The 12,454-nt window shown below is 44.5% G+C and overlaps 1 protein-coding gene across 2 annotated transcripts in view; it reads left to right on the top strand.

Moving 5' to 3' along the window:
- The first annotated feature begins 652 nt into the window (after positions 1-652).
- Positions 653-12,454, top strand: part of EXOC4 (exocyst complex component 4) — a 397,246-nt gene continuing 385,444 nt past the window's right edge. For both annotated transcript variants that reach the window (XM_080623156.1, XM_080623157.1), the window contains exon 1: positions 653-750. In XM_080623156.1, the coding sequence (XP_080479282.1) occupies positions 665-750 (86 nt within the window). In that variant the 5' untranslated portion in view covers positions 653-664. The remainder of the gene's footprint in view (positions 751-12,454) is intronic.

The following is a 12,454-nucleotide window of genomic DNA, read 5'->3' as shown; positions in this document are numbered from 1 at the left end:
TCAATACAAAACGTTGTGTTTCGCTTTCAGCGCTGCCTTCAGCCATCACCTGGGCTGTTTCAGCCTGAGCCACTTCACCACCTTCTCTATGTTTATAGAAACGTCTTAACTTAAAGACATTAAGTGACACTTCAGCAACTCCTCGTAGACATAATTGCCGGCAGAATCAGCTCATGGCTAATATTTAGCATTAGCTAGTTCATGCTCTAGGGAACCAGAGCATTCTGTTCCTTTTAAACCCTATAAACATTTAAACCCTTCTCTGTTCTGTCAGGTGAAGTGTCTGAGGCGCCATGAGGTGGCTTGGCCATGCTGTGCAGGGGCATCTTTGGTCCCTCACTCTCCCACCCTTTTCTGCAGCTTCTGCAGCAAATATTGACCTTTGGGAATAGCCCTCTTTGCAGATGTATTGTGTCTAATTGGTAATTTATTAATCAATGTTAACCCCCTTGATTATATCGTCGACGGCGCGTTACTGACCACACCAGGCGGAGAGCCTAGGCCGGAGCCACCGCCATTAAAACTACAACTCCCAGAAGGCTCCGCTGGAAGCCACCGCCCCGCCCCTCATCTCCTCCTATTGGGTCAAAGACCGGCTTCTCTGTTCTGATTGGCTGATCCAGGCCAGCGGGCGTGGCCGCGCTGTGTTTGAGAGGGGTACAAGATGGCGGCGGGCGATGTGAGTGGGCGTTATCGAAGCAGCATAAGCAAGAGCAAGGACCCCTCGGGGCTGCTCATCTCTGTGATAAGGTAGGGTCGGCTCGGCCTCGCTCCACAGCGTCCCGTCCCGCCCGGGCTCCTGGGTGTGACCCAGGGCTGTGTGCGCGCTCTGCTGTGCTGTGGGGGCCTTCCCCGGCTGGGTCACCCCGCCAGCGGTAGGGAGGCCTCAGTGCTGGAGCAGAGCTTCCCCTGAGGGGTATCCTGCCCTTCTCCCACCCTGCGTGGCTCATCCCCATCTCTTCTCCTTACTTTGTTGTATGCTGGGGTCATAAGAGCAATCCCTGCAGTTATTACTAGCTTAATGGCATACAGAGAGGGTCAAGGCACTGTGTTCTTTTTGCTGCTGTGTCTATGGTTGATCCCCTTTCACAAACATACAGTAGCAGTGGGTAAAATGTGACCGGTTGGAAAAGCTGTAGGACTAGAAGTCCTGTGTGCAGACTGCAGCCTGGTTTAGGATGTGGTAGTGGGAAAAGCACTTTCTGAGTCTGACCATCTTGCGGGGGATGAAAGCAAAGCAGTTGTGTCTAGTCGTGTTTAGACTACTGACTTCTGTCTGCTCTTCTTCCTGAATCCTCTTTTCCTCTGCTAGAGGATGGTTCTGTGATATACATGGAGCAAAGCAAGGGCCTGAATTCACTTCACTGCTGTGCTTTCTTTAGCTGCTGGTCCATCTTTTCTGTGCTGTTTATAATCAGTGGTTTGGCAGCGGATGTCACACACTGGAACTCTTAAGTATTATGCACACCCTCTAAAGCAGGTCTGAGCAGCAGTCACACCAGCATCATATTGTGAGTTGAGACACTGGTTCCTACTTCAGTGTCTTTGTCAGAAAGTACAATCATTCTGTTACTTTGGAGAAGTTACTGTAGGAAAAGTGTTGTATCAAGGATGTGTTATGGTTTTAAAACCTTCTCTGAATGATGTTTAAGATTAAACCCTTTCTTTCATTACTGGGGTAACTGGCCTTTCAGCTCTTGTAAAGCTTCAGGTAGATTGTGGCTCTGAGAAAAGAGCTTCAGAACTGCTTCACTTTTCCAGGGTTGTGACTGTGGTCTCTGAATTGGATGATAACAGGTAATGGAAACACGCTGAACAATGAGTGAAAGCTGATGCTTAACACAGGCTTTTCCATTTTGAGCATATGTGGTTTGTTAGTATTGTAAGAAAAACCCTTACAAACCCTGACTTACTTAGGTTGGAGTTACATCTATATGTGTGCAGGTGGAGAAGAGTCTACGTTGGTGTGACCTCATGTAAACATGGAGTATGACAGTGGTAGTAGTGCACTTTTGTGGATAGGAATGCTGAAAGGGAAAGGGATAGGAAGTGAATACCCAGATCCATGACTGTTAAAATGGGTGCTGTTCTTGCAGATGTTATACCCAGACCTACACACACAGTAGTGATTGTTTATTAGTTTACATAATTTGCATAATAAATGCTTAATTGTGAAAAACTGAAAAAAAACCCAGGTTTTTCACCGGGATACTGAGTTTTTGATGGACACTTACACCTTACATTTGGGACAAGGAGAAATAATGTGTATTTAAAGTGTGTTGTGCTTAGTGTTTCTTCATCAGCCTCAACTTTGAGTAATTTGGAGAGGGAAACATGGTAAGTTGTAGTTAGATAACCTTAATTTAGACAAATTGCAGTGATTTGTAGATAGGGGAAGAATGAATAATATATGTACTTTGATTGTGACAGCATTTCCAGTAGTACTTGTATTTCTGCCTTCCTTCCCCTCCCCATTTTGTTTTCTATAATTTCCAAGAATATTTTAAGGGCCTTTTATATCTCTTATTTTAAGAAATCTGGGCTTAATTTCATTTCTAATATAAACTGAAAGTGAGCTCATGTTACTGTTTTCTCCAAATAAGAAATGGTGTTTGTCCACTAATCTTTGGCTCACAGGCCCTGATACTTTGGCTGGTTTAGGTCCAGTGTTTAGACACAACACTGAGGTTATAAACTCAATGGAATTAAAATTACTCAGCAGAACAGCTGATAAGTAAACCTGCAGAATTTAATTAGAGCTTGTGCTTTGGATGTAGAGCTTCTTTGCGGAGCTTCAAGTGGCATGTTGAGCCAGACCATGAAAACCTGCAAGTAGAACTGATTGCAAAGGAAGGCAAAAGTGTTGTGTTAATATTCACGTTTCTTAAGGTCAGCCAAGTACAAAAAGCAAATGGCATGGAAAGGAATTGAAATTACTTTCTTCTCTGTGTTGTTTTGTATAGTAGCTAAGGTGAGGGTGAACTTGCCAAGCAACAGGTCACTTTTGCTGTTTTCCATGCCCATAAAACACTGTTACAAACCAATTTGGGTGAGTTGAATTTGTCTTTGTTATAACTTCACTCAGCTTCAGGAAACATACTACAAATCTTAACAGCAGGCTGTTGGTTTGAAATGTAGCAAAGCCTTATTTTCTTGAGACCTTTATTTCCAATACCTTTATGAAGTCTTCTGCCAATCCTTGTGGTTTTACGCTTGCATTTTCCTTTTTATTTAGAAGGGTTTTTATTTCTCCCTTGCTCCTGTGTGAAAGGGCCATAAAAGGAAACAGTATGAAAAGCAGCAGAACTTTGACTACATTCTTCTGCAGTAAACAAGCAAAACCAGAGGAGCTTCTTCAAGTATTATACTTGGTTAGAGAAAAGAGGGTTATGTCTTAGAAATAGAAACCTTATTTAGGTCTGCAGAATCCATGGAGTATTTCTACACTCAGTCTGAATGTCTGTAAGATGCTTTGAAATGCAAAGCTGAAAGGGCTTTTATAAATATGAATGATTTTATTAATGAAGGGATAATTTGTGATATTTACTCAAGCTCAGTAGCCTTCAGTTGCAAGAGACTAGATAATTTCCTTTCTTCTTATACTAGATTTAGGGATTCTTGTTCTTATTTCACTGTACTTCCCAGGAGAAGGTGTCTTGCTTTAAGGGAGAGTGGGGAGTAGATCCTTGACAAAGTTTAATGTATTCCAGCAGCACTGGAATAGAGTAAGAAATAATGTTTTATGGGAGCTGGGACTCTGGTCTAAAATCAGGGTGTTGGTGCTGCTTCAGGAAAGTGAAGTGCAGAAATGTCAGTGTGGCATCACTGTTCTTAATCACAGTCTCTGTATAGCCCGAAGTTTTGGGTCATCACTATAGTCTCTATGGTGTTGCTTTTCAGCAGCTCTGAATGCCATAAACTGAGATGAGCTCTGCTCTCGTGAGACCCCACTTGTGGTTCTGGTGTCCCCAACATAAGAAGGACATGGAGCTGTTGGAGTAAGTCCAGAGGAGGCCACAAGGATGATCAGGGAGATGGAGCAGCTCCCATAAGAAGACAGGTTGAGAAAATAAAATAGTTAGGATTGGAAAGGACCTTAAGATCATCCAGTTCCAACACCTGCCATGAGCAGGGACACTACACACTAACCCATGTCACTCAAGACTCCGTCCAGCCTAGCCTTGAACACTGCCAGGGATGGAGTATTCACAACTTCCTTGGGCAACCTGTGCTAGCTTCTCACCACAGTCATAATAAAGAACTTCTTCCTTATATCTAACCTGAACTTCCCCCCATCACCCCTTGTCCTATCGTTACAGTCCCTGATGAAGAGTCCCTCTCCAGCATTCTTGTAGCCCCCTTCAGACACTGGAAGCTGCTCTGAAGTCTCCACTCAGCTTCTCTTCTCCAGCTGAACGGCCCCCATGTTCTCAGCCTGTCTTCACATGGGAGGTGCTCCTGGCCTGATCATCCTTATGGCCTCCTCTGAACTTGATCCATACCAGGGGAGCTGAGTTTGAGGTGATGTAATCATACCCTCAGCTCTGCTGCTGCTGGGTTACACTGAGTTCTTGGGCACAGTTTCCCTCTTGTTTCTCTTAGAGGAGAAATAGAGGGTTTGTTCATAACAATAAAACTTAGAAGTAAAGAGTGTTTGGGAAGCTCAGTGGATATTTGCAGAGTCTGCTATTATAATCCCACCTTTGCTGCTGAAGGGCTCCTTCCTTTCCCCTGTGCCTTTAGGGGATATGAGAGTGTCTTCAATTTGCCCTTGTCCTCATATTGCGGAAAAGAAGAAATGACTGTTGTTTGCTACAAGAAAACATAGAATCATAGAATGATTTGGGTTGGAAAAGACCTTATAATCATCCATTTCCAACCCCCTGCCATGGGTAGGGACACCTTACATAAGACCAAGTTGCCCAAGGTTTTCACGAGCCTGGCCTTTATTACTGCCAGGGGATGGGGCATTTACCACTTCTTTGGGCAACCTGTGCTAACCCCCTTCAGACACTGGAAGCTGCTCTGAGGTCTCCACGCAGCTTCTCTTCTCCAGCCTGAACAGCTTCAACTCTGTCTGTTTTTGTATGGGCGGTGCTTCAGCCCCTTATCATTCTCTGGACATAGGTCCTGGGATTCTGATTTCTAGAGTAGGATGCTGGATATCAGAGCTTTACAGCTTCCATCCCATGCTTCTTCTGGGGTGTTGAAAGCACAGCACTGGTGTTCATGCCTTAGCCCACCTGTTTTCAAAATGTGTTAACTCCCTCATGTATGAGAAGGATCCTTCTAGCTCCTTAAATAAGAAGTACTTTGTAAGGTCAAAGTACTGTAGAAGTCTGATACTGAGCACATGAACTTGAGCAATATCTCTTTTAAAACTAGTCCAGAGAACAGAAAATCCTACTCAGCTGCTGGAGGACAACTTAGAGAAGAGGAATTTTTTCTTCCAGAGGACAAGCCTGTGTATGTATATTGATTTTTCCATAACCTTTTGTTTTGTTGCTTGCTGGTTGAAGCAGCTTTTGTGCTCTGCAAGAAGCAATGTGGCATTTAGCAAATGCTGTATTTTTGGAGCGACATCTTGTCACATTTTTAATTGGTGGCTCTTTCTGCCTCTTTTTTTTGTTGTTGGGCATTTTTCTTCCCAATTAAAGGGTGTTATTTTTTCAAACTAGCCTTTAATAGCTCCTTTAATTGGGAGAAAACAAACTTTAGCAGTGACTCCATAAGACCTTACTGAAATCTTTGTGCTCAGCTTTCACACAGGCAAACGTGCACAACAGACGTCTGCAGGAGCTGGAATTACAGGCAAAACCCCTTGAACATATTTGCTATTTCACAAGTGGAATTCTCTTGTAGTGCTTTTTGGCCATTATTTTTATTAAGTTTACAGTGAACTTTGTTAAATGGATTCTTACTAATGACCTGGTCTGCTTTTTCTGTCTGCAGCAATAGAACTGATATCCCAGTTTGATATGGAGTGAGGAAGATGGATGTAGAGCTCTTGCCCTCATTGTTACATTGGGGAAATAGCTACTACAAGAAATATAGCTGAGTTATTCTGATCTGTATGTACTGTAATGGTCTCTTAAAACCACTTTTATTGCTAATGGTGTTTTCCAATGTTATCAAGATAGCAGCTTTGCTACAAGTAGTTCAGAAATTCATTGAGACTAAATTGTATATGGCAGAGAATGGTTTTAAGTGAGAAGCTTCGCTGAAATGATCTTGAGGCATGTAGGTAAAAATGCTTGGCAAGTGATGGGTTATAGCTTAATAAAGATCTTTGGTTATAGCAACAATAGGTGAGAGTGAGTGTGTGAATATACAACAGTATGTGAAGGGACAGTGTGTGTAAGGGTAGATCAGACTGTGCCTTGGTAAAAGCTTGAGGTACTTTATTTTTCAGCTCTCTCATTTTAGCTTTATTCAGTGCATTCTGCAGAGCTGGAGCTCAGTTATCCTTACAAAACCTTAGGAAGCAGAAGTAGTTGGTTTTGTTAATAAGTGATGACTAGTTCTGTGGCTTGAATTCTTTCAAAGACATTGCCTTCATCAGGTTTTTATTCTAGTGCAGCTTTGGAATCTCATTCATGATGGAATTGCCCAAAGTCTCTTGCTGATGGATGCAGGGCTGCTGGTATGATGGAGTGTGATACCAGGATGGGGTCATAGCACAGGGTGGCCTATGGATCTTAAATACACTTCATCTTTTAATCATCCAGATGGCAGGTCTCAGTAGCATTATCCAGTCTCTGCTCTTACAGATTTGCAAATACTGATCCTTAAGACTTGATTTTTCTCCTGGGGATGTGGTAGTCTTGTGTCCAGATCTGGGGCAACAACACAAGAGGGACATGGTGCTAGTCCAGAGGAGGTCACAGAGATGCTGCGAGGGCTGGAGCAGCTCTGCTCTGGAGCCAGGCTGAGAGAGCTGGGCTGGATCAGCCTGGAGAAGAGAAGGCTCCTGAAGGGGAGACCTTAGAGCAGCTCCAGTGCCTAAAGGGGCTGCAGGAAACCTGGAGAGGGGCTTTGGACAAGGGCCTGTAGGGACAGGACAAGGGGAATGGCTTTAACCTGCCAGAGGGGAGACTGAAATGAGCTCTTAGGCAGAAGCTCTTCCCTGTGAGGGTGCTGAGGCGCTGGCCCAGGGTGCCCAGAGAAGCTGTGGCTGCCCCATCCCTGGCAGTGTTCAAGGCCAGGTTGGACACAGGGGCTTGGAGCAAGCTGCTCTAGTGGAAGGTGTCCCTGCCCATGACACAGGGGGTTGGAACTGGATGAGCTTTGAGGTCCCTTCCAACCAAAACCAGTCTGGGATTCTATGATAATTCATTTAATAGCTGTGTTGGCTTCTTGGATCTGAAGTTACTTATAAAAAAGAGAGTTGGTTCTTAGGTTTCCTGCACAGGGAGGATCAGGTGGTCATGAGCTATACTTGGATTGTTTGATTTGATGTGATCAAATCCGAGCAGGGGTTGGTTAATTTAGCAAAGTAAAGAATTCCCTGATGATATTTACTTAGATGGCTGTGGCCTGCTCAGCCTTTCCACTGCAGCATTCATGCGTCCATCTACAAGTTCTCAATGTTGAAAAGATCATCAGCTTCTGTTGAAAATGCTCGAACAAACTGTGTAAGCAGCATGAAAGATTAATGGAATGTAAGTAGAGGAGAAAAAGGTTTATAATGCTCTGTTTACTTTGAATGTTTAACAGCATTTTGAAGAGACTTGGTTCTGCCACTTCTTGTTGTGAGGGAGTGACTTCTTTGTTTGCATGAAGGGAGTGGTTTCTCCTGAATGTTTTGATTGAATTCCTCAAATCCAGTGTTTCATGGGAATCATACTATCCCAGACTGGTTTGTGTTGGAAGGGACCTGAAAGCTTCTCTGGTTTCAACCCCCTGCCACAGGCAGGGACACCTTCCACTAGAGCAGGTTGCTCCAAGCCCCTGTGTCCAACCTGGCCTTGAACACTGCCAGGGATGGGGCAGCCACAGCTTCTCTGGGCACCTTGTGCCAATGCCTCAGCACCCTCAAAGTGGGTTTTTCTTCCTACTATCTAATCTAAATCTAGTAACAATCACCGGTGAAATGAATGAGGAAACATTCACCATGTTGCTGCTGAGTTGAATTGTTAAGTACCTTTTAGATTATTGTGTTTTTCTTCTGCCTGGATTTTGTTTCATAAGGAACCAACTTTTACAATGATTTCAGTGAGACTTTGCAGAGGTGTCCAATCATATATTATCAGATGATAAGCTTTCAGGTTAAATAGTGCTGGAAGCTGTAGATCACTCCATTTGGGATTTGTCTTTAAGACAACAGGTTTCAATTATAAAATTCAAATAAGTCCATTTAGTTTAATGAACCTCTGGAAGTCTGTAGAGCTTGCAGACACTGTCTGAAGTACAGTTGTTCTTGTCCCAGGGTGCCTTATAGAACTTTTTCATCCTGCTCTGCTAAAATATAGCTTCTGTAAGGTCTCAGAGGTCTGCGCTTGTGAAGAAGAACACATGCTCTAGACAGGCTCTTTTTCAGACGGTTGTTTTTTTGCACCCATAAGTAGAAGGTTTATGGAAAAAAAAAACCAACTAAACCAATCCTGATTTTCAGAGAAGATGGAATTTTATTGTTTCCTCGCTTTTGTATTTTATTAAGATTAACTTAGACTTAAATACCACTGCGTAGTAGTAAGGAGTGGGTGCAGAGAAGGGCACTTGAGCAGGTGCAGGGCCTGGAGCCCAAGTGTGATGGGGAACGGCTGAGGGACCTGGGGGGTTCAGTCTGGAGAAGAGAAGGCTCAGGGGGGACCTGATGGCTCCCTACCAACTGCCTGAGAGGAGGATGGAGCCAGGAGGGGCTGGGCTCTGCTCCCAAGGAACAAGGGATGGGACAAGAGGAAGCGGCCTCAAGCTGCACCAGGGCAGGTTTAGATGGAGCTGAGGAACAATTCCTTCCCCAAAGGGTGCTCAGGCATTGGCACAGGCTGCCCAGGGCAGGGCTGCAGTCACCGTCCCTGCAAGTGTTTGCACACCGTAGAGATGAGTTCCTCAGTGCCATGGGTTAGTGGTGGCCTTGGCAGTGCTGGGAATGATTGGACTTGATCTTTCCAGCCTGGCTGATTCTGTGATTCTAAGGTGCCTCCAGTAAACATTTCCAGAATGCCTTTTTGATCTTAGGTGTTGCTTCATGTATCACTGCTCCGGGAGAAGCTGCTGCCTGAGCATTCACACACAACCCAAGCGTTTAAGTACTGAGACCAAAGTCCCTTCACAGCTCCAGTGAGTTCATGAGTGCTTCTTTTGACTCCTCACTCACACATACACTTACTCTGGGATGTGCTTCTTCCTCTTCCTTTGGGCTCAATCCTGTTTCCTGCAGCCGAACCTCAGGCATTCAATTCCAGGAAAAAAAACCATGTAATTGAGTAGTACAGCAAAAGGGACACCTCTAGCTGGTACCTCTAGGAGGGAGCTTGAACAAAGCAATCCCTGGGTATTCATACCCTTATGATTTATGCACTTGGTCCTCACACACCTTTTCAGTCCACGGGTGAGTTTTTGGCCTTGGATGTTCTAACATCTGATTGGATTCTTCCTCTGTCTCCATACAGGCAGCCTGTTAACTGTTTGTATCTGTTTGAGTTGCAGCATCTGCTGGCAGTAGTAACCTCCTTATCTTCTGGTTTGTGCCTCTTGTGCACTAGCTCCATGGCAGACCATGGGATACTGAAGTCCTGGACTGAGGATAAATATTACTTAGCAACAGCTGAAACATCAGGGTGTTATCAACATTTTTCCCATATGAAAGACAAAACACAGCACTGTTCCAGCTTCTAGGAAAATTACTAGGAAAGCTAACTCTTTTCCAGCTGAAATCATGTCTTAGTGAAAGTCCACAGTTTACGGCCTCAGGCTCCAGCAAATCCAGCTGCTGTGCTAAGCATGTAAAGCTAAGCAAGCAGCATCCTAAACCACACGGTATTATAAGCCCATATCTTAGGTGTCCAACACCGGGGAATCTACCGCTTTCCTGGGGAGATGATCCCAATGAATTAGCACATTTTCTTACTGCAAAGTATTTCTTACTGCAGAGCATCTTCCGTGCATTTGTGAAGTCAACTCTTGATCCTCCCACCAATTTGGGCTTCAAACTCCCTGCTCCTATTCCTGTGGTAATTTGCAACTTGCCAATGTCCGAGTAACCTTCTGGGCAGCTGAGAGGTGGGTTATTCCCTTTCCCTCACATCCTGACCTCTTCTATTCACCTCTTGTTATTTCTTGTCTATTAGATTTGCTGCCACAGAGAGTTTGTGCTGCTGTGTCTGAGCCTGCCTCTCAGCAGGGGGCTGGGCTTGGCCTTCTGGTCTTCCTGCTCTATAAGCTTTTAGTAGTGATCACAACTGTTTAAACTGGAATGAGAAAGCAAATACTGTAATTGCTGTGTGGCCTTGGTCATCAAGAGGTGCCTTATGAAAACTAACTTGATTCTAATGGGTTGCTTTTTACTCTGCTTTCCTTTTTTTTCCCCTCCCCTTTTTAATGCTGGAGTCTCCTTGGCACATTGCAGCTATTTCCTGCAGAGAGGAGACAGGGCTTTTGAGACATCCACTGTGCTCTGCTTAAATGATTGTTGCTTCTAGCAACTGCTTTCTTGATTTAACTCCACAAATCCTTTATTGGGTAGAAATTGTATGTGTTGGCAAGGGCTGTGCTTTGGTTCTGTTTCATATTCTGTCCCTTAGAAAGGCTTGTCATAGTCTGCTTTGGCTTTTAGATCCTTACTGTAGTTTAGAGAACATGTAAATAAATAAACCCCTTTCTCTAATTTTGCTCTCTAAAGGGTAATTTTGATAACCTTAGTGCTGTACTATTTTATTGATAGGCATGATGCAAGTATATATGCAATGATGTGAAGCTTTATCAGGAGAGAGACCTGGAGATGCTGCGAGGGCTGGAGCAGCTCTGCTCTGGAGCCAGGCTGAGAGAGCTGGGCTGGGTCAGCCTGGAGAAGAGAAGGCTCCTGAAGGGGAGACCTGAGAGCAGCTCCAGTGCCTAAAGGGGCTGCAGGAAACCTGGAGAGGGGCTTTGGACAAGGGCCTGTAGGGACAGGCCAAGGGGAATGGCTTTAACCTGCCAGAGGGGAGACTGAGATGAGCTCTTAGGCAGAAGCTGTTCCCTGTGAGGGTGCTGAGGCGCTGGCCCAGGGTGCCCAGAGAAGCTGTGGCTGCCCCATCCCTGGCAGTGCTCAAGGCCAGGTTGGACACAGGGGCTTGGAGCAAGCTGCTCTAGTGGAAGGTGTCCCTGCCCATGGCAGGAGGTTGGAACTGGATGAGCTTTGAGGTCCCTTCCAACCCAAACCAGTCTGGGATTCTCTATGATGGCTCTGGAGTCCCTGCAGCAACACAGAAACAGGTAGCAGAAAGTTTACTGTGGCTTGCTATTAATTAGAGCTTTGATCCCCCCCAGTGATTCAGCACTTGGTCAGTTCCATTTTACTGCAATGTTCATCTTCCTGATCAGGTGAGAAATATATAAATTTGATGGGTTTGCCTCTTTTTGTTGGCGCTTCCCACTGTCCTCAATGAGTGTTTTGTTTTGAGTAAGTGGTGCTGTGTGAAGGCAGATGAACTGTGTGCTGAAAGAAACCTGATCCCGAACTAATGGAAGATTCTTTCTGGATTTCCAAGCTGCATCTGTGTATCATGTAATACTGCTTCCGCCTTCAGCCGCACGTTTGCTCATGTCTGATATTGTGGAGCAGAGGAAGAGAAGCTCTCCAGCAACACACAGATACAGCAGTGGTCAAGAGCAATGGGCACTTCAACAATCCTGTGAGGATTTTTTTAGCACGTTGCAGGTGCAAACAGGGCATATATTGCTTAGTGTAAACCCCATATTTGCAGTTTGGACACAGTATCTCTTCCTTCACTTTGGTTTAATCAAATATCCACAGCAGTGTAATGCCCACATACTGTTCCTGCAATATTCTTCCTGGGAAACTAATTCTTTAGTCCAGAAATTGATAATTAAAACTGTTTGCTATCCATAGTTTAGCAGTAATCATACTGAACACGACTGGCCTTAGGGGAGGGAAAATAGGCAGGTAGTTACTCAGCCAAGCTGGCTGGAGGCATCAGAAGAAGCAAATATGCAGAAATGAGACATTTATTATTCATTAATGTTAACAGTTTTCACTAAAATCAACACTTAATCTAATTTTCTTGGCATATTATTGGGCAGGTAGGAAGCCAAGAGTGGGCTGATATAAGAAATTATTCTTCTGTCCTGGAAAACAAACTGAAGCCCTTGAACATACAAACTGTAGGGGGAAATATGAGACTTCTCAGTGTAAACAGAAGTTGTGAAGTCTCAAATCTGATTCTTGCTGGAGCTGTAATTCTGTGGCTGGTGTCTGTACATGGATAGTCTTAAAGGTTGTTGTTAACTTCCT

The sequence above is a fragment of the Psittacula echo genome (assembly GCF_963264785.1).
Source record: "Psittacula echo genome assembly, chromosome: 1".
In the NCBI taxonomy this organism is placed as follows: domain Eukaryota; kingdom Metazoa; phylum Chordata; class Aves; order Psittaciformes; family Psittacidae; genus Psittacula; species Psittacula echo.
Note: the sequence above shows the minus strand (reverse complement) of the source record. Positions and strands in the feature narration are given on the sequence as shown.